At 39.7% G+C, this 27,916-nt stretch overlaps 2 protein-coding genes across 7 annotated transcripts in view; one reads left to right on the top strand and one right to left on the bottom strand.

Annotated features, from left to right (window-relative positions):
* Nucleotides 1–27,916, bottom strand: part of ift88 (intraflagellar transport 88 homolog) — a 187,257-nt gene that overhangs the window by 79,785 nt on the left and 79,556 nt on the right. The window contains exons 1-2 of one of the 5 annotated variants that reach the window (XM_059964216.1): nucleotides 2,722–2,854; nucleotides 528–855 (exon numbers count right to left, since the gene is read on the bottom strand). The exons of 1 other annotated variant lie outside the window; for it this stretch is intronic. The gene's annotated coding sequence lies outside the window, so the exon portion shown is untranslated. Of the gene's footprint in view, nucleotides 1–527; nucleotides 1,258–2,470; nucleotides 2,654–2,721; nucleotides 2,855–27,916 lie in introns of those variants that run through there. 3 more of the 5 variants (XM_059964218.1, XM_059964219.1, XM_059964215.1) reach the window with 3 other exon arrangements.
* cryl1 (crystallin, lambda 1) overlaps nucleotides 2,873–27,916 on the top strand; it is an 88,234-nt gene continuing 63,190 nt past the window's right edge. Inside the window, exons 1-2 of one of the 2 annotated variants that reach the window (XM_059964223.1) lie at nucleotides 2,873–3,211; nucleotides 3,335–3,442. In XM_059964223.1, the coding sequence (XP_059820206.1) occupies nucleotides 3,171–3,211; nucleotides 3,335–3,442 (149 nt within the window). In that variant the 5' untranslated portion in view covers nucleotides 2,873–3,170. The remainder of the gene's footprint in view (nucleotides 3,212–3,334; nucleotides 3,443–27,916) is intronic. The other variant, XM_059964222.1, reaches the window with a different exon arrangement.

Below are 27,916 nucleotides of genomic sequence, written 5' to 3' on the forward strand. Positions count from 1 at the left end.
CCTCCACTCAAGAACACTGGGCACAAAATCTGAAGTCGACTTGCCTGCGCAGTAAGAACTGCAACATCAGAAATCATTTAAATCATGCCATTCGTTTGTGCTTTCAACAGTGTGCAAAAGATTCCGTTTTGAAGACCAGTAAGTTATTTCTGATATGCTAACCAACATATATAGCACAAGAGATAAAATGATCATTTCCACTGGATGAACTACGGACGGAAATGGATAGTCAAGGACTTTCCTCTGGACTACTTCAGGCACCCGCTGTCTCTCCTCTCTCCATTTTCACAATACTATTTGTGGAAGCATGCGATGCTCAGTTTATGTTCTCATTGTTCAATAGGACTCTATTTGCCATAGAGCGAACCAGGTTGTGTCTAAAACTCAATAAACGCATTCTTCCATTATGTAATGTTACGAAATGGGCTAACTTCCAGACAAACTCGGTGCCACTTCTGAAAACCTTCCCCCCCTTAAAAACTGCGCAATCAAGAATAGGAAATGATAAATCTATTCGTCGTAAATACCTTTGTAGTCACTCGTACCGCCAACAGATTTTTTAAAATAAATCAAACCAAAGCGGAACGGTCGCGATCCGACAATCAGAGCGCTCTTCCCACAATGCTAAGCGCCGTTAGGTCAACTGACAAATTGAGCAAGTCGATTGGACGAGGTGCGGGGTCCTGGATGAAAGGGCAGCTGTGATTGGCTGCGGGTGTAGAAGGTGCAGGTCACGTCCTGTTGCTGTGAGACCGGCGAGTAAACGAAGTGAGAGCCGGAAGACAGACAGACAGAGATCACAGTCACATCATCCAGTCTCATGGTGACGGGAGTTACCATGAATCCGTGTGGATACTTCAGGAGAAAGGAAGAAAATCGATCCGTTTATGTGAATACATCTATACATCACGTTAAGATGATTCCCAAGTTGTACATTGTACCGGGCACGTCACGTATGTCTCAACACAACTATAAAGTATCAGATTTTAAGTTAACAATTGACCAAGCATTAGTTGTTATTTTGAAACAAGAACAAGTAATAGGATACGGCTCTTTGAGCCTGCCCTCCTTTTAATTAGTTCTCCATACCCTATCAACATTAAACTTGAATATGTTCCACGAATGAACAAACAAAATCCTCCAGCATCGAGAATTTCAAAATTCTCAGCCCTTTAAATCAAGAATGTCGTTTCATTTTAGATCCAAATCGCCAAACACCGTATCCTGAGATTATGCATTTAGTTCAAACTTCTCTAATTTGAGTAATCAGTTTTGAACATCTAATCAGTTTAATTCTTTTCATAATCTTCTACACTCCAGTGAGCATTGGCCAAATTAGCTCAAACTTACTAAAATTCTCATTAAGCAAGTAGGAATCAGTATAATGAATCTATATTACATCACTTTCAGAGCAAGTCTGTCCTGTTCATTGTAGAAATGTTGGATGAAATGGACTCCAAATTGCCATAAGTTTCTATGAATTTGATGGAAACTAGTCTCAGACACTTGGTATTCCTTCCTTAGTGTTGTTAGTTTCCTTATGACCATAATCTTCATTGTGTTTTAATGTTAATTAATCCTCAAATGTATGTAGTGCAATAATAAACTTACTTTAGTCAAAGAAAAGTACAGTATAGAAACAGGCCCTTTGGCTAATCTAGTCCATGCCAAAACTATCTAATCTGCCTACTCTCATTGACCTGCTCACCATACCCCTACCATCCCTGTACCCATCCAAATTTCTCTTAAACATTGAAATCGCAATCACTTTGAAATAAGGTTAAATTTTTGCTTCTAAGGATGTCCAACAATCTCATTTTCTACTGCAAATAATTATTCAACCTATTGATAATTTTTATTTTCATTAAGTTGAAGTTCAATTACCATTTAATCATCCATGCATATAGCCAAACAAAACAGCGTACCTCTGGGGCCAAAGTGCAAAACATATAAACCAGCATCACAAAACATAATGCACATTGTACATATGGTTATGATAGCAGAGAAACATAGCAACAAAGAAAAAATATATAGCCCAAGTCCCTGGGTGGCATGGACTGTAGATTAATGGCAAATTGTCCTGTCATCCTACATACTGTAATTCTAAAGTATCTGCCTCAACCATTTTCTCTGGCAGCTGATTCCATACATTTACCATGCACTATGTAAATAAGGGTTGCTCCTCATGTTGTTACTAAACCTTTCGCCTCTAACCTTAAAACAATTACCTTTAATTTTTGATGCCCCAACGATGGGGTGGGGGGAAAAACCACTCACCCTATATGTGTCTCTCATGATACCACATACCCCTTTGAGACCACCTTTCAGTCTCCTGTACCCAATAAGCAAAGACCCAGCCTCTTCCCTTGAATCCTGGCAACATCCTCATAAAATTTTGTTGCAGTTTAATTACATCTTTCCTTTTAGAAGGTGATCAGAACTAAACACAATATTCTAAGTGTGGCCTCACCAAGTCATGTACAATCGCAACACATCTCCCAACTTTTATATGCAATACCCTGATAAAGGCAAACATGCCAAAAGCCTTCCTCGTTGTCCTCTCTAACTGTGACTCCACTTTGAGAGAACTATACACTTGTCCTCTAAGGTCACTCTGTTCTACAGCAGTATCCGGAGCCCTTCCGTTCATTGTAAAAATTCTACCTTGATTTGTCCTTCTAAAATTTAACAGTTCGCACTTATCCATTAAATTCCATTTACCATCTGCCAATCATTTCTTGAAATTCCTCTTCACTGTCTGCGATACCACCTGTTTTAGTGACATCGCAAACTTAACAACTATTACTCATATGTTCTCATGCAAATCATTAATTATAGATGATAAATAACAATGAGCCCAGCATCGACCCTGGTGCACAATCACGGACCTCTCGATCTTCCATCATCACCGTCTACTTCCTACCATCCAGCCAATATTGAATACCTCCAATATTTTCTATTTTAGTTTGTTTCCAATGACTGCAAGTTTTAATTTTTTTCTTTCCCAATAACACCTCCTGCTCGACTGGCTCTCTCGAGCCCCGATTTTGATCTGCCAATCAAGAGCTGTTGGCCAACGGGCTTTCACGTTGGTTTTGACGCTATTTGAGGGCGCCCCTGGAGTTGCGTACTGCCGGTTTGTTGAAAAATCTGATCGTTAAAAAGTGATCATGAACCGGTGTGAAAAGGGTAACATTTTAATCGTAGGAAGGTAATTGTATTGTTTGAGGCTCCTGTGGGAAAATGCACTATTAATTAAGATTCAGGGATCTATATTTTTAATGTTATATGTTGCAATACTTGTAATACATTCTTATACAATTTTATTCACCAGTGGAATCGTTGGACGGAGCTGGGCCATGTTGTTTACGAGTGTTGGGTATCGAGTAATTTTGCATGACACGGTTCATCAGCAGGTGACCTGTGCAATCGAAAGTATAAGGTATGGTGTGTTGCGACATACGAAAGTCACTAGCGCTTGCAGTTTGCCTTCCAGATAGATAAATGGGTACTTTATTAATCCCTAAGGAAATTGCAGGGTCACAGTACCCTTACAAGTACACAGATATATAAATATTGGAAGAGAAGAAAGAATAAAAATTAAGTTACCTCAAACAGTCTAACAGGAGGGGGGTCATCACTTCCCTGGATATAACTTGACTTCTTATACAGCCTAACGGCCGAGGGTGAGAATGACTTCATATTGCGCTGTTTGGAACAGCACAATTGTCTTAGTCTATTACTAAAAGTGTTCCTCTGTTCAGCCAAGGTGGCGTGCAGAGGGTGAGAAACATGTCCCAGAATTGCAGGGAAGTAGGGTCCCATGTTCTACCACAGCCTCCAGTGTGTCCAATTTGACTCCTATAACAGAGACTGCCTTCTAATCAGTTTATTGAGCTTGTTGGCATCACCCGTGTTGATACCATTGTCGCAGCACACTGCCACATAGAAGATTGGTGAAAACAGACTGGTAGAACATATGAAGGAGAGGCCTGCATACTCCAAAGGACCTCAATCTCCTCAGAAAGGTGACTCTGGCCCTTCTTGTACACAGCCTCTGTATTGGTGCTGCACTCGTCTGTCATCCGGGTGCATCCCCAGATATTTGTAGGTCCTCACCATCAATAGTAAGGGAACAGTCCAGGCTTGGTCATCTGTCCTGCTGAAGGGTTTCAGCCAAGATGTCCACTGTACTTTTTTCCATAGATGCTGCCTGGCCTGCTGAGTTCCTCCAGTATCTTGTGTGTGTTGTTTGGATTTCCAGCATCTACAGATTTTCTCTTGTTTAGTCTAACTATATCAATGTTTGCATTTTAATAAACATGATTGCTAATTTAGCTTTTCAATTGTTTAATGAAAGCTCAAGTTTGCTAGACAAAACATCAAAGAGTTGAGGAATGTAGTCTACCTGAGAAGGGCACTAGGAATAGTATCCTAACAGGCAGTGTCACTCAAAGAAACAGGCAAATCCATTACTGTTCACTTTTCACATAGAACTGTTGCCTGAGATTTTCATGTTGTTAACACTTAGGAGTTAATAATGCTTAAATTGGTTGTATGAGCCTTGGCTAAGTATGTATTTTTAATCTTGTATCTGAACCTGCTTCTTCATAATCTGTTTAGTCCCCTGGCCAATTGTCAAAGTCAGAAAAATGAGCTATGATTGAATAACTGTATGCCAACTTCAGAAACAAAATTAATAACACTTGATTATGTGAGTAATGTCACAATTAGTGACATTACTCACATAATCAAGAAATCATTGACAACCCGTTACAAAGGTAAGTTACAATTTATGCCACAGTGATTAAGCATCAACTTAGTTAATTATAATTTTACAGTCACAAGCTTTTCTGTGTTTATGACTGCAATTAATTTTGGATCAGATTACCTTAAGAGCTGATGAATTAACTAAGTGCCCAAGTATTTCTTGTAGTAAGCAATTTTTCAAAAAATGATGATATCCATTATATTTGACTTCTCTCGGGTAGTGGGGGTGAATGAAGAGAGTGTTAGTCTTCAGTGATGTCTTTTATGCTTTGTCAAGTGGCTATTGAATCTAATTGATTACCTAATATACATCTTTTGCAGTGTTATTTGTTCTAGGGATAATCAATAATCTGTGTTTGGGTTTGCTTTAGAAATCTAATCTTGTCAACAGACAAAAACCCAAGCTAACATACTTTAATCCTTTGTTTCCTTTCTGACAATCCATTTGCTATCAATGAAGTTCTCTCAATCAAGAGTTAATTTATCTAAGGAATTTATCTTATTGGAAATACCTTGAATTTACATTGAACTACCTGAAGTAACATGAAACACTGAGTAAAATATAGCATTTATTTCCATAAATTTAGAATCCAAAATTGAAAGATTTTCATTCAGTTATATATAGTCTTGGTATATGGAATATCAGTATTTGTATTGGAAATTGTACTTAAATTCATCTAATGCTTCTTGAGAAAAGGAAATCAGCTTTGGGGTTGGTACATTATAATTCACCAAAATATAACAGATCTTGAACTAGTAGGTTTAATGCTCCGTGCTGGTCTTGTATCTCTTTTAGAAGTTTGAGGAGCACTAAATATGTTGCTTATTGCAGTAAAACTCTATAGAGTCAAATATAAGGAAAAGGGAAGTTGCTCTAGTTTACAACAGTATTTAACTCCACACGTTAAAGTTTGAGTTTATTTGCTTTTTAATTAAACAATGTGTATAAAAAGATGTAATTTTGCTCTATATTCGCCTTGTGCATTTATCTGCTTGCTATATTTAATGAAATTACTAACTTTTTTTCCTCTAAGTGACTATACCAACCCATGTGAAATATCTACTCTGAGCCTATTCCCCTCCTGACAAGACTAAAACCAAATTGATGGTGAAAGGGGAAAAACTGACTAGTTCAATATCTGTTATAATTTTGGTGAATTGTAATGTACCAACTCCAAGGTTTATTTAAATTTCCTAAGAAGTATTATATGAAATGGAGTATAATTTTCAGATACAGGTATTATATCTGAGAATATTGCTGTTGGGACAATAAGAGACAATATGGCTCAGGAAATAAAAATGATTGTGATATAAGATTTTAAAGCAATTGAGTCAAAGCTTTATCAGATTCTATTTCTAAGGAATATGGGGATTAGACCTAAAGAACAACTAAAAGGGAGAATTAAAATCAAGAATGCTCAGAAGATCAGAAATGGAGGATTGCAGTTATATGATGGAAGCTTGAAATGGGAAAGGGGCAAAGCTCTGGTGGGATTTTGAAAGGCAGAGTCCATTATTAAGGGCCTCCAGCACCCAGTGCATGCCCTTTTCTCACTGTTACCATCAGGCAGGAGGCACAGAATCCTGAAGGCTCACACTCAGCAATTCAGGAACAGCTTCTTCCCCCCTGCCATCCATTTCCTAAATGGACATTGAACCCTTGGACACTACCCCACTTTTTAAATATATATTATTTTTTTGCACAATTTAAAATCTATTCAATATATGTATAGTGTAATTGATTTATTATTATTTTGGTTTTTTTTCTATATTATGTATTGCATTAAACTGCTGCTGCTAAGTTAACAAATTTCATGTCACATGCCAGTGATAATAAACCTGATTCTGAAATATCCACATAAACTGCCAGTTAAGATGCCGGTTATGGATCCGTGAGAGCATTTGAAAAGTAATTGGGACTCCCTGTGAAATAAGGCAAAGCAATAGTTTTTACTGGTAACACATACAAAATGCTGGTGGAACACAGCAGGCCAGGCAGCATCTATAGGGAGAAGCACTGTCAACGTTTCGGGCCTCCCTATAGATGCTGCCTAGCCTGCTGCTTTCCACCAGCATTTCGTGTGTGTTACTTGAATTTCTAGCATCTGCATATTTCCTCATGTTTAGTTTTTACTGGTGTTGTGTTTTAAGGTGGGTGCAATTATAAAATTAACCAAGACTTTGTTGGAACAGTCACATTTAAACTAAGTGTGCTAGTAAAGTGTGAGAATGTTAGGGAGATGAATATTCTTTGGTAGAAACTTTGATTTCTGACATGAAATATTCCCCTTGTGAGATGGGGCTTGCCTTCTCTTAGAGATTATTATTTTGCAGCACAGTTGAGAGCTGTGATATGTTGGCGCAACCCATCATATGACACTCATTGGAAAAACATTGAGGAGTGGGTAGTTCCCATCCTCATACAGGCAATTTTGGCTGATAACAACCTGCAAAGGTACATAAATACTATTGATAACCGCTGGGTGAAATTGACTCTTCAAATATGGAAAACCACTATAAAAGAATATAATCTACAGGGAGATATTGCAATTCTTAAATGGTGTGCATGTGATTCTGATTTTACACCAAATAAATTGGATGCTAGATTTAAGGACTGGACGGTTAAAGGAATTACAGTTCTTTGCAACATAATGAAAGAAGGAATACTGTTCAGTTTTGAAATGCTTAAAGAAAAAAACTTATTAGAAAAAGATTTTTATCAGTTTTTACAGATGTGACATGTTAATAAGACACTTAAAAATGTAACCAAGGCAAGTACATGTTTGATAGAGCTATTTAGAAAAGCGTATAATTCAGGTAACGGTAGTAGAATCATTTCAAGCATGTATAAGGGGTTGTCAAATCTTAAAACATATTTAACTTCATACATTAAAACAAAATGGGAGAAGGAAGGAGAGAGAATTATATCTGAGGAAGAATGGGCAACAATATGGAGATATCAATGGAAGTATACCAATTCACAGAAATGGAGGGAGTTTGGATGGAAAAACTTGATAAGATATTTTATTACACCCTCTCAGAAATCCCATTATGATAGTAACCTCCCTGTTTGCTGGAGAAATTGTGGAAATCAAAATGCAAATCATTATCATTTTTTGGGACTGCACTGTTATCAAAAACTATTGGAGGGGGATACACAATGCCCTACAAGTCATCTTTAAATGTAAAATACCCTTGGAGAGTAAGACCATATATTTTGGATATACACCTCAAGAATGGTTGAAAAGAGATAAATATTTAATGAATATACTGTTGGTGGCTGTTAAAAAAGACTCTTACTGGGAAATGGTTATCACAGGAGAGCCCAACTTTAAATAAATGGATGGAAATTACAGTGAACATTTACAAAATGGAGAAGATAACAGCATCTGTTAATCATAAGCTGGAACAATTTGATTCATACTGGGAAAAATGGTTTAACTACATAATGCCTCATAGGCCTGATTTTATTCTCACAAATCAATGAATCTGTTGTAAAAAAAAGATTCCTCCCTACTTGTACATAGTTCTTTCCTTTTGCTTGTTTTTTTCTTCCCACTCTTTTCTATAAGTGTATACCTCAGATAAATACTTTGTGGAGATTTGTGATATATATGATTATATATGTACAATGTCTGAAGTACATCTTGTGGAAATGTTTGTTTGATGAACTTCAATAAAAAAAATTTACAAAAAAGAAATATTCCCCTTGTTTCTGTCCCTGTCTTCAGAGTATTTCTGTCGTTTTCATACAAATTGTGCTGCTCTGTTCCTGTTTTTGCTTAGACGGGAAGGATATAGGTCATGTGTTTTTGAGCTTGCAGCGGTTTTTGTTGGATTACAGATACTGTACAGGAAGAAGCATATTTGCCAGTGCTGCAGGATATTTCAGCCTTTTCTGAGATCCTGGATCATCATCAGCGTCTGCTGATGACCCACTGCCTGAAAGTACAAGGGTCCTTCTGATGAAAGTGCTCCCAACTTCTGTTGGGCAGCAAGTTCCAGCATTTGGGACCTGTAATTTCTATTTCCAAATCAAGATGGTGTACAACCTGCTGTTAATTGTATTTGCTTATGCTCAACACTCCCCTCTTTGGAAGAGACTGGGTTCAGAGATGCAGTTTGGTAGGGGTATCGTGTGTGTGTGTTTTTTAGATTGAACTTTGAATGCTGTTCTTGATGGCTTCCCATCAGAATGCTGATGATTGAGAATAGATTAGACAGTAATTAACTGGATTGGATTTGTGCTGTGTTCTGTGAACAGGTCAAACTTGGGCAACTTTCCAGATTGTCAGGTAAATGCTAGTGCTGTAGTTGTACTGGAGTGGTTCAAAGTTCAAGTTCAAAGTAAGTTTATTATTAAAAGTATGCGTATGTCATATATGCTACTTTGAGTTGTGTTTTCTTGGTATTCACAGTAGAATGGAGAAATACAATACAATCAATGAAAATCTACACACAAAGACTGACAAAGAACCAATGTGCTAGAGAAGACAAAACTGATCATATTTATATATAAATAAATAATACTGAAATCATGGGTAGAGTCCTTGAAACTGAACCTGTAGGTTATGGAATCGGTTCAGATTTGAGGTGTGTGACGAGCCTGATGGCTGTAATGTAATACCTGTTCCTGAACCTGGTAGTGTGGGACCCAAGGCTCCTGTACCACCACCCTGATGGAGAAGAGAGCATGGCCTGGATGGGTGGGACACCTTGATGTGGTTGTTGCTTTCTTGAGGCAGTGCTCCTTGTAGATATGCCGGGGCATGCGGATTCAGATTCCATTTGTGTACATTTCTGCTTTTCAGGAATGTCCAATTTTACACTGCCAGGTTTGTTCTGAGCCTACCCCTTTAGCACAACATGTTGGAGTCTTCTTGGTTTGAACACAACTGTCTTTGCAAAGACTGGTACAGAGGTTACTTCTGATACTATCATCTACTCCAGGAAGATCGGTCAGGATACTGTCAGGGATTGGTTCATGCTCTAAAAGTTGCACATCCAGAATGATTGCCATCTTTCAGGAATTGGTCAATGCTGTTGTACCAACCCTCTTCCCCACCCCCCGATGTACAAACTGAAGTACCCCACCTAGAATATATTCTTCTCCTTGTTAAACTAGTTTAGTTCTCTGTATACATTTTATAGTTACACATATTCCCTAAGAGTGAATTTTTATACAAGCGGTTTCTTATATAACTTGTGCTTGATCGCCTTACAAGGTCTGAAAAGGGATTTTTTTCCAGCCTACCCCTTGTTCTGGGCAGTTGGTTTTTCATCTTTGCATGGGCAGTTCACTGGTAGTAATAGAGGTACTTGGCACTTTTTTCAAAGAAAAAAGTGAACCAATAATTAGAATAGTGGTGAAGTTGTTGTAGGACTAACAAGGTGGGCCTAAAAGTCACTTTGTGGTATAGTTTTCCTGCGGAGAGAGTGGAGTTTACCAACTTTGGCTGAAGAGACTTCGGTGAGGAGGCACATTTGTGTAGCGGGTACAGCTTTTGTGGTGGTTGAATAAAGAGTCACCAAACTACAACTAATTAAATGAAGGAAGGAAGATGCAGGATCAGGTGATAAGCTGTTGCTACATGATGTAGGAGCTGGTGGATCCCACCGTGGTTCCTGGTGACAAGTGCTGGCTGCTCAAGGAACTCGGGCTCAAAGTTGATGGCTGGGAGTCTGAGCTTCCAATGCTGCAGCACATCAGGGAGGGGGAAAGTTACCTGGATTCTCTGTTTCAGGAGGTAGGCAACTCATTAGATTAGCTGCCTCAAATTTGGTCTGTAGTCAGGGATAAGAGGGTGTGACTGCAAGTCAGGCAGGTAGTGGGATCCAAGAGACAAAGCTGGAGGAGCCTCAGCCCTTGAGCTTGTCCAACAGGCCTGAGATTTTTGCTCCCTGTGTGGATGAGAGTGGGGCTGTAGGAAGGATGAACAACTTAACTGTGGCACCGTGGTTCAGGGAGCCATTCAAGAGGGGGAGAGAAGAGAAATGTAGTGGCAATTGGGGATGGTATAGTCAGGGGAATAGACAGAGTTCTCCGCAGGGACAGAGTGTCCTGAAGGTTGTGTTGCCTGCCTCTTGTCCAGGTTTGGGATATTTTATCTTTACTGAGAGGTATTTGCAGTGGGGGGGGGGGGGGGAGAAGATTCAATTGTCGTGGATATCAGGTAATATGGAAGGATAGGCAGAAAGGTAAGGGAGGTAGGGCAGCGCTCTTAAATAAGAATATCAGGGAGATAGAGACAGTATAAGATATAAGGAGCAGAATATTGAATACATCTGGGTAGAGATTGGGAACAGTAAAGGGAAAAAATCACTGGTGGGAGTTGTCTATCGGCAAATAATAACATTACAGTGGCACATGCAATAAACAGAAATATCTGAGGCATGTAAGAATGGAACAGCAGTTATCATGGGAGACTTTAACTTGCACATAGATTGAGTGAATCATATTGGTCGAGGCAGTCTTGAGGAGGACTTCATAGAATGCATACATAATAGCTTTCTTGAACAGCATGTTAATGAACCTACAAGGGAATCTGCTGTCTTGGATCTGGTCCTTTGCAGTGAGACATGTAAAATTAGCAATTTTTTTTGTAATTTTTTTTATTGGTTCATCATCAAACGAACATTTCTGTAAGATGTATTTCAGACATTGTACATATATGTCATATAATCATATGTCACTAATCTCCACATAATATTTATCTGAGGTATACACTTATAGAAAAGAGTGGAAAAAAAAACAAGCAAAAGGAAAAAACTATGTACAAGTAGGGAGGGATCTTTTTTACAACATATTCATTGATTTGTGAGAATAAAATCAGGCCTATGAGGCATTATGTAGTTAAACCATTTTTCCCAGAATGATTAATTGTTCCAGCTTATGATTAACAGATGCTGTTATCTTCTCCATTTTGTAAATGTCCATTGTAATTTCCATCCATTTATTTAAAGTTGGGCTCTCCTGTGATAACCATTTCCTAGTAAGAGTCTTTTTACCAGCCACCAACAGTATATTCATTAAATATTTATCTCTTTTCAACCATTTTTGAGGTATATATCCAAAATATATGGTCTTACTCTCCAAGGATATTTCACATTTAAAGATGTCTTGTAGGACATTGTGTATCTCCCTCCAATAGTCTTTGATAACAGGGCAGTCCCAAAAAATATGATAATGATTTGTATTTTGATTTCCACAATTTCTCCAGCAAGCAGGAAGGTTACTATCATAATGGGATTTCTGGGAGGGTGTAATAAAATATCTTATTGAGTTTTTCCATCCAAACTCCCTCCATTTCTGTGAATTGGTACACTTCCATTGATAGCATATTATTGTCCATTCTTCCTCAGATATAATTATCCCTCTTTCCTTCTCCTATTTTGTTAATGTATGAAGTCAAATGTGTTTTAAGATTTGACAACCGTTATCTGAATTATATGCTTTTCTAAATAGCTCTATCAAGCATGTACTTGCCTGATAAGATTTTGCACTTTAAGCGTCTTATTAACATATTGTCGCATCTGTAAATACCAATTTGTAAAAGAAATCTTGTTTTTCTAATGTGTTTCTCTTTAAGCATTTCAAAACTGAACAGAGTTCCTTCTTTCTTTATGTTGCAAAGAACTGTTATTCCTTTAGCTGTCCAGTCCTTAAATCCAGCATCCAATTTATTTGGTGTAAAATCCAAGTCCTATGCACACCATTTAAGAATTGCAATGTCTCCCTCTAGATTATATTCTTTTATAGTGGTTTTCCATATTTTAAGAGTCAATTTCACCCATGAGTTATCAATAGCATTTATGTACCTTTGCAGGTTGTTATCAGCCAAAATTGCTTGTATGGGGATGGGAAGTACCCGCTCTTCAATGTTTTTCCATTGAGCGTATATGATGGGTTGCACCAACATATCACAGCTCTCAACTGTGCTGCAAAATAATAATCTCTAAGAGAAGGTAGGCCCCATCCCCCCCTTTTCCTTTGCTAATTGCTAAGTTTTGAGATGAATTTTAGGCCTTTTACCCTGCCAAATATACTTTAATAACATCTTGTTCCATTCATTGAATTGATTTTGATTAATCTCTATTGATACGGTCTGAAAGAGATATAACAGTCTGGGCGGTATATTTATTTTAATAGACTCAATCCTTGAACTGAGACTGAAGAACGGAATTGGATTCCATCTTGTCATAACTTTCTTAATTTTTTTTATATAAAGGCTGATAATTACATTCTGATAATTTTGCCAAATCTTTTGGCATAATGATGCCCAAATATTTGAAAGACTCCGTGTGCCGTGCCCAGGGATATCTACTTTCAATTTAAAATTTGCACTCTTTCAAAACAGAGGTGCTGGGAAATTTCTTTAGCCAAAGGGTGGTGAATTTGTGGAATTTGTTGCCACGTGCAACTGTGGAGGCCAGGTGGTTGTAATTAAGGCAGAGGTTGATTAGACATGGCATCAAAGGTTACAGAGAGAAGACCAGGAATTGATTGAGGAGGAGGAAAAAAAAGGATCAGCCATAATTGAATGGCGAAGCAGACTTAATAGGTCAGATGGCCTAGTTCTGCTCCTATGTCTTATTGTCTTATAGTTAGCGTATAACAGTGGGAAAGAGTGATCACAGTATAAATACAAATGGAGGTTGCAATAGTTTGATCTAAAACCAGTGTATTACGTCTAAATAAGGGATACTGCAACAGGACGAGAGAGGATAGGGTTGGATAGGGTAGACTGGCAACACAGGCTATATGGTGGGACGGTTGAGAAATAGTGGAAGACTTTCAAAGCGATTTTTCCATGGTTTTTCCATGATTTTTCAATGTAAGTATATTCCAGTTAAAAGCAAGGGTGGGGGGAGCCAGCCATAGATAACTAAGGAAATGAAGGAAGGCATCAAACTAAAAGCTCTTGCATACAAAGTTGCCAAGAGTAGTGGGAAACTGGAAGATTGAGAAAACTTTAAAAAGCAACAAAGAACTGCTAAGGGAGCAATAAAGAAAATGAAGATGGGTTAGGAAAATAAACTAGCGCAAAATATAAAAACAGATAGTAAAACTTTTTTTTAATTGTATAAAAGGAAAAGGGTAGCCAAAGTGAATGTAGGTCCCTTGGAGGACAAGAGGGGGATTTGATATTGGGTAATGAGAAAATGGCTGAGGTTTTGAATGACTATTTTGTATTGGTTTTCAAGATGAAGGACGTGTCTAACATGCCGAAGAGAGATGATATGGTTGCAAAGGGAGATAAGGACCCCGATACAATATCTATCACTAAAGAGGTAGTGCTGAGCAAATGTGCAGGCCTAAAAATGGACAAGCCCCTGGTCCTGATGGAAAGCATCCCAGTTCACTGAAGAAAATAGCAGAGGTTATAGATGAGGCTTTACCAAAATTCTCTGGACTCTGGAAGAAGCCGAATGTCACGCCACCATTCAAAAAAAGGATGTAGACAAAAGTCAGGTAACTATAGGTCATTTAGTTTGACATCCGTAGTTGGGAAAATGCTTGAAGCTATCATAAAATAAGAAATAACGAGACATCTAGGAAGAATTGGATCCATCAGGCAGACGCAGCATGGATTCAGCAAAGATAGGTCCTGTTTGACAAACTTACTAGAGTTCTTTGAGGCTACAACGAACACAGTGAATAGACGGGAACAGATGGATGTTATTTACTTGGTTTTCCAGAAGGCATTTGATAATATGCCGCATAAAAAGACTTATCCATAAGATTAGGATGCAGAGAGTTGGGGTGATGTATCAGCATGGATAGAGAAATGGTTAACCAATAGAAAGCAGTGAGTTGGAATACATTGGTGTTTCTCTATCACAATTAGTGGTGAGTGGTGTGCTGCAGGGGTCCATGCTGGGCCTGCAGCTGTTCGCAATATACATTTAACGATCTGGAAGAGGGCACTGAATGTAGTGTATCTCAGTTTGCTGATGACATTACATTGAGTAGAAAAACAAATTGTGCAGAGGATATGGGGAGTCTGCAGAGAGAGAGAGAGATAGACAGGTTAAGTGAGTGGGCAAGGGTCTGGCAGATGGAGTACAATATTGGTAAATGTGAGGTCATCCACTTTGGAATGAAAAATGGAAGGTCAGATTATTTAAATAGTAAAAGATAGTAGCATGCTGCTGTGCAGAAGGACTTGGGAGTGCTAATGCATGAATCGCAAGGGTTAGTTTGCAGGTGCAGCAGACTATCAAGGCAAATGGAATGTTAGCTTTTATTGCTTGAGGGATTGAATTTAAGAGCAGGGAGGTTATGCTGCATCTGTACAGGGTTAATGTTGAGGCTGCACCTGGAGTACCACGTGCAGTTCTGGTCTCCTTACTAGAAGTCTATACTGGCTTTGGAGGCGGTGGAGAGGGTGTTCCCCAGGTTGATTCCCGAGATGAGGGCAATTCCGTTATCTGAGCTGAATGTTGGTACACTGATGGGTAATCTGCCTCACCCTTTCTTTGCCATCAGCTTAGAGACTTGCTTTTCCACACTTTTTACTTCCACGTTTTAATTACTTTGTCTTTTTATGTGTTGTTATTTGCATTTTATTATCGAATGTCTTTTCAAAATAAGAGTTTAAATTTAACGAAATAAATTAAACCTCACTTTGATGGGTTAGTGCAGCCATCAACTTTACCCCCACCACGCATACAGTATAGAAGGTAACCATTTGACCAATGTAATTACACCTGTTTCAAAAGAATTCATCTGGACACACTTGCTCAAACCTAGAGATCTTTTGCTTTCAAATGCCTTTGTAGCTCGTTTTTAACATAGCAACTGAATCGGTGTTTACCAAGAGGGATTAAGGATCATGCCATTTCAAGACTCCACCACAAACGTGTTTTCCCCTCCCGTCCACTTTCAATGTTAAAAAAGGATTGCTCTTCACGATCCCCTGATCCACTCTTCAGTCCCTGCCTGTTACTCCCAATTGTATGGATCTTTGTCATGCAATGACAGGGTGCAATACCTCTCCTTTCACCTCTTCTCTTCCCACTATCAATACACTGAAGTATGAGGCAATGATCCACTTGCAGTCCTTCCAATCTGGTGTCCTGCATTTGTTATTCTCAATGTGGCCTTTACATTGGACAAACTAAACACAGGTTGGGTTACTTGATTGCTTTGCAGAGTGACTGTATTCAGTTCACTGGACTGACCCCGAGCTTCTGGTTGACTATATTTCTAATTCACAATCCATCCACTTCCACTCTGACTTCTGTATCTGTGGCCTGCACAGTACAATAGACCCAATGTAGGGTCAAGGAACGACATCTTTCATCTGTGCAATGTGCAAAGTATACAGCATCACTCAGACTTCGTAACATTAGCATGACCTATTACACACAGTAGCTGCACATTTCATGGCTGGGTTATTTCACTTGATTATTGACATTTCCTTGTTCCACCCATTGCCATCTTTGCTGCTAATTAGACTAATTTGATTTCTCTCTTTCTAAGTTCTGATAAATGGTCTTTGACCTGAGGGACGGTGTCTCACCTATTGGGCTCTTTCAGCATTGCCTGTTTTTATTTAACCATAAGATATAGGAGCAGAATTAGGCCATTTGGCCCATCAAGACTGCTCTACCAGTTCATCATGACTGATACAATTTTCTTCTCAGCCCTAATCTCCTGCCATCTTCTCCATCCCTTCATGCCATGACCAACCAAGAATCTGTCAGCCTCTGCCTTAGATGTATATGAAGACTTGGCCTCTATCGCTGCCTGTGGCAAGGAATTCAGCAGGTTCACCACTCTCTGGCTAAAGAAATTCCTCTTCATCTCTGTTCTAAAAGGATGCCCCTCTATTCTGAGGCTGTGTCCTCTAGTCATAGACTCTCCCACCATAGGAAATATTATCTCCACATCCACTCTATCAAGGCCTTTCACCATTCGATAGATTTCAATGAGGTCACCCCTCATTCTTTTCCAGGCCCAGAGCCATCAAATGCTCTTCATATGACAAGCCATTCAATCCTGGAACCTCCTTTGAACCCTGTCCAGGTTCAGCATGGCTAAGTGGCTAAGGCGTAGGTCTAGTGATCTGAAGGTCGCTAGTTCAAGCCTCAGCTGAGGCAGTGTGTTGTGTCCTTGAGCAAGGCACTTAACAACACATTGTTCTGCGACGACACCGATGCCAAGCTGTATCAGCCTAGTGCCCTTCCCTTGGACAACATCGGTGGCGTGGAGAGGGGAGACTTGCAGCATGGGTAACTGCCGGTCTTCCATACAACCCTGCCCAGGCCTCCGTCAACATCGAAATTGATGGACAGCCGAAGAAGAAGAGTTTCAGCACATTCCTTCTAAGATGAGGGGTCCAAAACTGCTCACAGTACTCCAAATGAGGCCTCACCAGTACCAGTACCAGGCCTCACAAGTCTCAACATTGTATCTTTGTTTTATTTTTTTCTTGAGTCCACTTGAAATTAATGCTAATGTTGCACTTGCCTTCCTCACCACAGATTCAACCTACAAATTAACCTTTAGGGATGCTACCTGGCCTGCTGAGTTCCTCCAGCATTTTGTGTATGTTGTCCATTTGTACAAGGACTCCCAAATCCCTTTGCACCTTTTTTGTATTTTCTCTCCATTTAGAAAATAGTTTACCTCTCCATTTCTTCTACCAAAGTGCATGACCATACACTTCCGATACTCCCGTATTCCGTCCACCATTTCTATGCCCATCTTCCTAATCTAAGTCCTTCTCTAGCCTCTCCACTTCCTCACAACTATTTGCCCCTCCAACTATCTTTATATCATCTGCAAACTTTGCAAACTTTTCAACAAAGTCATCAGTGCCGTCATCCAAATCATTGACGTATAACGTAAAAAGAATCAGTTCCAACACACACCCCTGTGGTACAGCACTAATCTCTAGTAGCCAACCACAAAAGGTTCCCTTTATTCCCACTCTTTGCTTCCTGCCAATCAGCCACTGCTTTATCCATGCTAGAAATTTCCCCGTAATACCATGGACTCATAGCTTGTTGAGCAGTCTCACATGTGGCACCTTGTCAAAGGCCTTATGAAAATCCAAGTACACACCAGCAGCTGATTCTCCTTTGTCCACTCTGCTTGTTATTTCGTTAAAGAATTCTGACAGATAGGTCAGGCAAGATTTTCCCTTGAGGAAACCATGCTGACTATGGCCTATTTTATCATGTGCCTTTGAGTAGCCTGAGACCTCATTCTTAATAATTGATTCCAACATTTTCTCAACCACTCATGTCAGACTTACTGGCCTATAGTTTCCTTTCTTCTGTCTCTGTCCCTTCTTGAAGAGTGGAGTGACACTTGCAATTTTCCAGTATTCCAGCCTCCAGTGATTCTTTTTTTTTTTTTTTTTAATAATTTTTTATTGCATTTTTAAATGATTACAAAGTATGAAAAAACAATGTATATAACCCATACCCCCTCCCCTTAACCCCTCCCCCCTAACTGCCCCATAGAGAGAAAAAAAAAGAAAGAAAGAAAGAAAGAAAGAAAGAAAGAATGCCTGGTGGTTGGAAGATCTCCACATGCTCCATGGAGTTCGTAATAATTTTAATATGTATATTTATTTCTTTCCCCTAATAACCAATTGTTTCATCTTAAAAGCATCTATATATTTAATCCTGTCTTTTGTAAATAAGGGCTCCAAATTTTCAAAAATGTTTCATATTTATCTCTTAAATTATAAGTAATTTTTTCTAATGGAATACAACCATAGATTTCTTTCTTCCAAGAATCTATACTTAAATGTGTATCCGATTTCCAAGTAACTGCAATAGCTTTTTTGGCTACTGCCAGTGCAATTTTTATAAATTCTTTCTGATACTTATTTAGTTTCAGTTTCAGTTTTATCCCTTCAATATCACCTAGTAAGAGTAATATTGGATTATGGGGAAGTTGTGTTCCTGTAATTTGTTCCAGTAAAAGTCTTAAATTCTTAAAAAGTCTTAAAAGTCTCCAGTGATTCTTGAAAGATTATTACAGTACTAATGCCTCCACAATCTCTTCAGCCACCTCTTTCAGAACCCTGGGGTGTACACCATCTGATCCAGGTGACTTACCTACCTTCAGACCTTCCAGTTTCCCAAGAACCTTCTCTTTAGTTATGATATTGTCACACACTTCATGACCCCTGACACCTGGCACTTCCATCATACTGCTAGTGTCTTCCACAGTGTTGAAACAAATACCTATTCAGTTTGTCCACCATTTCCTTGGCCCCTAGCATCATTTTCCAGTAGTCCGATCTCCACTCTCGCAAGGTGAATTTGATTATATTATGATCACTTTCCCTTACGGGATCTCTCTAATCAATTATTCACGATGGATACATCCCACATCTCTCTCCCCCCCCCCCCCCGCCGCTGCCTAAAGATGAGGCAAGAAACAGGCACACCCCATCACAGCATTAGTGATCTGGAATAGGAAAATGAGAGGAGTAACGATAACCTGATCAGGGCAGACCCTGTTCTTTACTCTTCTGGGGTTAAGGATGAAACAGAGGAATAGATAAAGATATGAGTATGAGCAAAATATAGCAAAGCAAACATACAAGAAATGACCCATGATACTGCATTAGTTATATAAAAAGCAATAGTTTCCAAAACTGCACTCTTGCCTGGAGTCTTCCAACTGAGAAGTCACTTTACCTGTGAGTCTATTGGGGTCATAAACTGTATCTGGTGCTCCCAGTGTCGCCTCCTGTATATCGATGAGAGCTGATGTAGATTTAGAGACCACTTCACTGAGCACCTACACTCGGTCTACCAGAACAAGTGGGCTCTCTTAGTGGCCACCAATTTTAATTCCACTTTCCATTCCCATTCCGATGTGGCAATCCATGGTCGCCTCTACTGTTGCGATGAGGCCACACTCTGGTTGGGGTAGCCTCCAACCTGATGACGTGAACATCGATTTTTCGAACTTCTGCCCCCTCCCCTCACCATTCCCCATTGCCATTTCCCTCTCTCATCTTATCTCCTTGCCTGCCCATTGCCTCCCTTTGGTGCTCCTCCCACTTTTCTTTCTTCCATGGCCTTCTGTCCTCTCCTATCAGACTCTTCCCCCCCCCCCACCTCTATCTTTCACCAGTCAACTTCCCAGCTCATTACTTCATCCCTCCCCCCACCTCCCCGTGACCTATCACCTTGTGGTTCTCTCTCCCTTCCCCCACCTTTTAAATCTACTCCTCATCTTTTTTTCTCCAGTCCTGCTGAAGGGTCTCGGCCCAAAACGTCAACTGTACTTTTTTATAGATGTTGCCTGGCCTGCTGAGTTCCTCTAGCATTTTGTGTGTGTTGCTTAAAACTTCATCCTTGCAAACTTCAACAGTTCAGCACTACAAAAAGAACACTACAAAAACAGTTCCAGTGGCTAGGGGAATTATCCATTGGGAAAACTGCAAAAAAGAATCTGTGACACAGTGTCCAAGTAGAGCCAACCCACACAGAAATAGTATTTGCAACTGCAGAAGCTAAATTTGCTGCAACTGAAAAGGTCTTAACTACTGTTTCATATTGTATCTGATTGTCAGTTCAGATACTCTTCTGATGCATAATGAAATATTATTTTAATTTGACTGAATTTCTTCCAGCCATTCGTAATAAGTGTCAAGCTCTTCCAGAATATTCTTTGTTCTAACTATCATAAGTTGTTCCTTAAAACCCGACTTGCATTTCTGTTTTGAGATGCGCAACATAATGTAGATTAAAGCATCAGATTTCTCTGAGTCATTGCCTCTACAAACCTTAAAATGTGGGTGATTCTCTGACAGCAGTGTGTCTGAACAACTTGGCATCAGAAATTACTACCTTCCAAGTGAACCAAAGGATCACATCAAATCAAATTGAGTTTAATTATCATTCAAGCCATACATGGGTACAGCAGAATGAGATGACGTTCCTCTGGAGTGAAGGTGCAAGGCGTTCAAAGTAGCAACAAAACATTCAAAAATGGAGAGTAACATAATCAAAATAGTAAGCAAAGAAGCATATTCACTCAAAGAAAATGAACAGGACCCTGACCCCGAGTGATAATGTCTGGCAGTCGATGGTACAAACCTGTGACAGTGTGCAGACGCACACAATCCAGCCTGTCATTCCATCGCTTGAACACGGAAGGGCAGCACCGACAGGAGAGGCCAAGCCCCAGACAAGCTCAGGTGCCATGCTATAAACACTTCCACGTCTCTCACCTGGTCTACAGCAGCAGGCAGGCCTAGTCCTTGCTACAACCAAGGCTACGCAGCTCCCATGTCATCTGTCACACCACCGGACAATGGTAACAAGCTTACAGCAACTTGCATTATCACTGTCATTTTAAATGTAACACCCTAGTTCACATTTTTGCTGCTGTGCTATAGGTATTTCATTTTAGCAGTTCTGTAAGAGCAGTTTGTACTGCTTTCAGCCTTTTGGGTTATTGTTGAAGATGAGGAATGTGTGTCATCAATTAGGATGGTGAAACTGGGAGAAGGTTCGAGAGAACAGTGGCGGAGAGGCTTTGTGAGGAACACAAAGGAAGGTTGGTCTTGGGTTTTTTGTTTGATGGAAGGTGAAGAGAAAAGACACTGGAGAGAATCATTTGTAAGATTCGACCCGGTGGGGACTGTGATTGAATGGAGCCAGGTGCTGAGATCGACTGAGGATTGGTGAATATGAATTTTGGGAAGAGTTAAACTCAAAATTGTGCACATTTGACTTTAGTTATAATGGGCCCTTCTTGTTTTTGTTTCCTTTCTTTATTAACCCTTTTAGTTAAGATTCATAAATATAATTCATATGTAGTGCGCTGTCTGTTGTTTCTTGGCACTGAGTTGTAACAGGGTAGCAAATTACACAGCATCCAAACAAACCAGGGTTTGGGGTGGGAGAGCCATCTCAATCTTATGGGTTTGGCAGGACTGGAGTGTGTATTCCCTAGACTTGCACAGGCGAGGAAGCCAACGGGCTTTCATTTAAAAAAAAAATGGTTTTCCACAGTGTTGTCGTCCAATGATTTCAATGTCATGTTCCCATGAGTGGAACATTCAATGACATAACTGTCTATACTTTTTTTCAAGTGTAAAGGGATCCATGTCAATAATTTCCTCAATTAGTTTCCCTTCAATATCTGTACTGGAATCTTTCAGTTTTGTTGGGGTGTTATTAGTTATTTTGCAAGTGATTCTTTGCCTTTCCATGTGTCTGTTTATTCCATCTGCAATGTGGTCAGGAGTGGACAGGAACAATCACTTTGCCGAAGGCAAGGATTTAAGACTTCCAGTGTATTAGATCACATATGGCCAAGAAATGAGGGCCAGTTAGTGATATTTAAATTAGAATCATTATTGCTTGCAGTCCCTGATGATGTAGCCTACAAGAGGAGGTGGAAGAGGTTAAGGCCTGGTGCTGGGCAAATAACCTCTTCCTTGTCCAGAGTCTATTGCTTGCTGAACTGCAATCATCAGTTTCTCTAGTGCCTCATGATCTTTTCAGGTAAGAACAAAAGGCTTTAGAATTTTTATTTTATATGTGTCATACACTGATTTTGACAATTGAGCTTAGTCAGGTATGAAAGCTCTAGCATAATTTGGTAGGTCCAGAGTTGATTATAAGAGTTTTAGGGTCATTGGATATCTACTTTTGTTCAATAAAGTTAAATTTTTTAAATGTTATTAATTACATAGCCTCTGTGTGTCACTTTCAAGGGTTGGGTGCGACCAGAAACCATTAGTCAGATCTATACAAGATTTAAGCCTTTATGAGTCAATCCTTGCAGCATTTATTTGAAATGACTGTTGCTGTATCTCAATGGCAGGGTTGAATTTTACCAAAAGTATAAGCTTTGGCACATGGAAAGGTGTGACTTTGAAAGCCTGTATCTTGTTCGTTAGATGGAGCATATTGAGTAGAATTGTGGCAAAAGTTTTCCTGTGCAGTTTCCATTACATTAGTGTTGGTGCGTGGCCAAGTGGTTAAGGCATTGGTCTAGTGATCTGAAGGTTGCTAGTTCAAGCCTTAGCTAAGGCAGCGTGTTGTGTCCTTGAGCAAGGCACTTAACCACGCATTGCTCTGCAACATCACCAGTACCAAGCTGTATCGGCCCTTGACCTTCCCTTGGACAACATCGGTGGAGAGGGGAGACTTGCAGCATGGGCAACTGCAGGTCTTCCATACAACACTGCCCAGGCCTGTGCCCTGGAAACTTTCCAAGGCACAAATCCATGGTCTCTTGAGACTAACGGATGCCTATTATTAGTGTTGGCCTTCTCATTCTCTACATTTTGTTTTCCCTGTGCTGCAGAGGAGGGAGTGGAGATTTATACAGCCCTCTCTGTATAGAGGCTAAAGGATGGGGTGGGCCTCATGACGTGCTCAGTTGCATACTCTTTTTTTTTCCCATAATATCACTGGGACTTCTGAATGTTCCCTCTGTCCCAGAAGGAGCATCTTGGTCTAAGACTTCGTACAGCAAAGAGAAGGGTGGAGCTAAAGGTCACTGAATTAAGCCTAGTTTCTAGCCATCTAGGTTGTGAGTGAGTACCTCTTTCTAAGGCAGGCAGTCTCCAGGGAGCTTGTTTAGTTTGTTGGTTAACTTCCCTGCTGAGGGGATGGTGTACGAGAACACCGTGTATGCGATTGATCCAAGGAACAAGGTTGGTTTGATGACTTTGTTACTGACCCTATGTTCCCTTTAGAGGGAAAAGGGGAGGACCCTGTTCTGAATACCTTGTTACCCTTTGTGTGGGAACGAGTGGTAGTCTTGCTATCTCCATGTGGATGTATTGAATCTCTTAAACAACCTGAAATCATTCATGTATGGGGTGTTGATTAAGGACTATTCTGTACATGGTACTGAGGTTTTCATGAGGATAAAGGGGTGGTATTATTGAATGAACTAAGTCTCAGTCTACCTTTGCCATTTGTTCTCTTATCTCATAAGCTGTTGGTAAGCCCTAGCCTTTGAGCATTTTACTCTATATAGTACCCTGTCTTTGGCATACATCTCCCCCATTTATTTGCTTATAAATCCATGCATATATCTGATGTGGATTTCCACACTCAGAATGGAGGCTGTGGGAAATAACGTTCGTAAGAATTGCTGAATATGCCGGGGAGTATGACTGGCCCAGAGGCCCGTAACTTCCCAGCATTCTAAAGCAGTCACTTCAGAATTCCTTCAGCATCAGCTGGAGGTGTGGCACCTGCCGCCTGCAAACTTCGACTATTCAAAGGTCCAAAAACTTGTTGAGAAGTTCATACTGAGACAGCATAGTGTCTCCCTGTACAAGAACCTGTCTCTGTATTCTTTTACTGGTTATAGAATCTTTCCAGTAATTCTAGAGCATGCTCCCAAGCATCTGTTCTCCAGACTTCATTAGTATTTCTGTTGTGGGTGCTGCCTGGGATGAATATACAGTATCTCCATACATCAGGATTAAGATGTGGGTCACCAGATTCCATCCCATAAGCATGTGGTTCCCACCTGAGTGCTTGGTTTCCATCTACAAAGGGGCCATTTTGTTATCTCTAGGCATGAATTCTTAGGACCTAGTACAAATTTATCTGAGTCCAGCAGGTCCCATCTTTCTGCTACACTGTTAACGCATTTGTAGTATCGACCAGCATTTGCCTGCACAACTACTGGATACCAGGATGTTGACCATCTTGTAGTACGATTTGGAGTGCTCTCCTATTTGGACAACTGCTAAATAATACTTTTGGCATATTATGAGCATGTTAAGTGATGGTTCTGAATTGCTGACCACCGAACTCTAAACTCAAACAAAGACCTTAAACCCTTTTGGATATAAATTGCCACGAGTACTTTCTCTAAAGACTGTAAAGTACTGTAACAACCCCACCTCAAAGACTGGTTCACTTCCCTGTTTATTTTTTCACAGTGAGTTTAGCTGCCAATACCCACTATTTGAACAGTGGGTCCCCCCTCCCTTCCAAGGAGAAGAGACTTCCAACCTGCAACATACTTTAAAACAGCCATTTATTTTCAGTGATAGATGTTTAAATCCAAAACAACACTCTTAAACCACATTTAAAACTCAAGACAATTTATATCTTAAACATTTCTAAAACACAGGTACTATTCCTTTAAACTAAAAAGACACCAAGTTGCAGATGAATAGATTGCCTTTGCTCTCTAAAACAGGCAGAGGAATGGATCCTGGTTCACACTGTTTTCCCCATGTTTCTTTGATGTTCCTTACTCCATTCCCAATAAGCCTGAACTGTTCTCTATATTTGTACTGTTTCATTACCTCTTGGTTGAATTCACATGGATACATTTCCTCAGATACCCATTTAACACAAAAGATTCATTTATTAGCAAAGTCTATAACTGAAATTATTCCATTCTCTGGGTAGCCAAGAAACAAAGAAAGGTAGCACAATTATCAACCCCCAAAATCCTTCTCCCACACACAAAAAAAGAACGAAACAGATTAGGCCCATCGACCTCCAAATCCCTCTTCCTGCGCAAAAAAAGACTGAGAAGATTTGGTGAAATAAGAACAATATAAAAAGCATAAGACTGGAGGGGAAAATGTCTATAGTCCAAAGTCCACATCTGAAACACAGAAATATCTGGGGATCATCTCCAGGCCTAGCGGCAGACCACTTTCCCCTCCAGTACAGAGTGATCAAAAGACAGACAGCTGGCACTCACCCCTCCATACTCACTCTGATGCTTCAATCTCCTTCATCACTTTAATCGGCAAACAGTGGGAGCTTTACTCGGCAAAATGGAGCTTGCATTGGCTCGCACCCCGTCCTGCAGCATGTCCACCATGACTGTTATTATGCTAAATTATATTATCCATCTAGTCTGCAAGCTTCCTTGAACTAGGCAATTTAAAGTCAGCTTGTCTGTTTGAAAAAGCAAAATTAAACAACCTATTTATTATACTGACCCCTTAAGCAGCAATAAAGCAGGTGTAGTGAGCTACTTCTTACTTCACACAGACAGGCCATCTGCTGTAAGCAGAGCTTGTTTGCAAAGCTGTGTTTTTAACTTCAAGTTGATTACTGCCTTCCTTTTACATTTTAAGATTTGAAGACTGACTCCCATTGACGACCAGAAACTAAACAAAGCAATATAGGTTAGAAGTTTTAATACATCTGTTTGATCTTAAAGTTTGTTGTTTAGAAAGCAAGATTAACAAAACCTCCAAGGTACAAATATCCATCACAGCTTTAGCAACCATTTCATGTACAATGCATTTGTAGTAACAGATTAAAATCAGTTAATGGTGGTGACCTTACAGTGTAAAATATGCAGCTGTATGGATTGATGTTACTCCAGAATGGCCTTCAGGAGTGGAAAGTAAGTATATTTGTATTCTAGCCTATGGAGGAATTGACCTGTACACGTGAAAACATCTAGAACAATTTAATGCTATTTCATTACCAAGCAGGTTCTAATTGCAACTAATGCTGGTCCTTCCCAGGTTACAAGCGTCTGCCAGGCCATACAGACAAATGGATATTTAGGAGACCAGTGGGATGGATTTGCCAGCTGCAGGAATCTTGTGTCGATTAGGAATGGGACAGAATATTGCTGCATGCCTTCTCATCCCACCACACTCCCCACCCCACCCCCTCCGGAGCTGTAACATTTTTGGGGGCTGGGTCAGGCTGAGCAGAACTGGAAGTGAGGAGCAGACTCCCTTGCTCATTTAATGTATCAGTAAGGCCAGCTGACAGCCATTCTCCCTGTGTCTCTTTACTCTTCCACTGGAGTTTTTTTTCTCTGATGCCCTACCACACTGTTGTCATTAATTTCTGACTTGTGAACAGTTATTAGGAATTGAAACCTGTCACATCTACCTGCATACCAGAGCAGCAGTTCCAGGGGATTGTACCATTCTAGTGCTGGTGATTTCAAGAAAACAAGAACAGCAGTGAGAACCTGCTGCATCATGCAGAGAAAATTGCTTGTGAATCCCAGTTGGTGATTTATTGTTTGTTTTTTGCAATTATTTAGACTGTGGAAGAAATAGTTGTTGAGGCAGGTGCATTGGCAACATGGCTAGGAAAGTTTAGACTGGGATATGGGCCAAACTCAGGTCAATGGGATTAGCTTAGATGGGAAATCTTGTCAGCATGGGCCATTTGGGCCAAAGGGCTGGTTTCTGTATTGTAAGGCTATAATTGTTTTTTCTTAGGACTGACTGCCCCCCCCCCACAATATAGTAACACTTATGCTTCCTGTTTGGAGCTCAGTGAAATTGGGAGCGATGTGGAATAGTTTACTGATTTAAGATCATCTATTTTACATTACCACTAGAATGAAATTGTAGCTTGCCAACCTAATCATTTTTTTATTTATCTTTTATGCATTTCTACAAAACAACTACAAACAAAAAAACCCAACAACAAAATGAAGATTAATACAGTTGAAAATAAACATATCAAATATATAATTCATAACAATAAGGAAACAGCACCCAAACTAAAATATAAAGTTAGTATCCTCCCCACCCTCCCACTACAAATCTCCAGGCCAACCATGTAAAAGAAATATTAATTGGAGTATTCGGTCCCACAGAGCTGTAAACATATATAAAAAATTGCCTACTACCAAAACTATAATGTAATTCTCATCAAAAAGAAACCATAAAACTTACAGGGGAAAAAAGCTGAAAGTAAGGAATTATGGTACAGAAAAAAAGAATAAACAATCTAAAGAGGAGTTATGAAAGTATTCGAGGAAAAAGTCCCCACACCTTATGAAATTTTATGTCTGAATTGAGAAGTGAATAATTCATTTTTTCAAGGTCTAAACAGGACAATATCATTAAGCCATTGAGCATGAGTGGGTGGGGCAACATCTCTCCACCTGAGGAGAACTAAGCGTCTAGCCAAAAGAAAGGCAAAAGATAGTGTTTGACGTCTAGTCAGACTCAAATGCATGTCTGCTTCACCCAAGGTACCAAAAAGGGCAATCAGAGGGTTAGCTTCTAAGTGGCAATTAAGAATATGGGATAAAGATAAGAAGACTTCTCTCCAGAATTTCTCTAGACTAGGACAAGCCCAGTACATATGAATAAAAGAAGCCTCGTCCCTTTTACACTTGTCACAAACAGGACTAATGTCAGGATAAAACCACAACAATTTAGCTTTAGACATGTGA

Source organism: Hypanus sabinus, chromosome 3 (genome assembly GCF_030144855.1).
Source record: "Hypanus sabinus isolate sHypSab1 chromosome 3, sHypSab1.hap1, whole genome shotgun sequence".
Taxonomy (NCBI): Eukaryota; Metazoa; Chordata; class Chondrichthyes; order Myliobatiformes; family Dasyatidae; genus Hypanus; species Hypanus sabinus.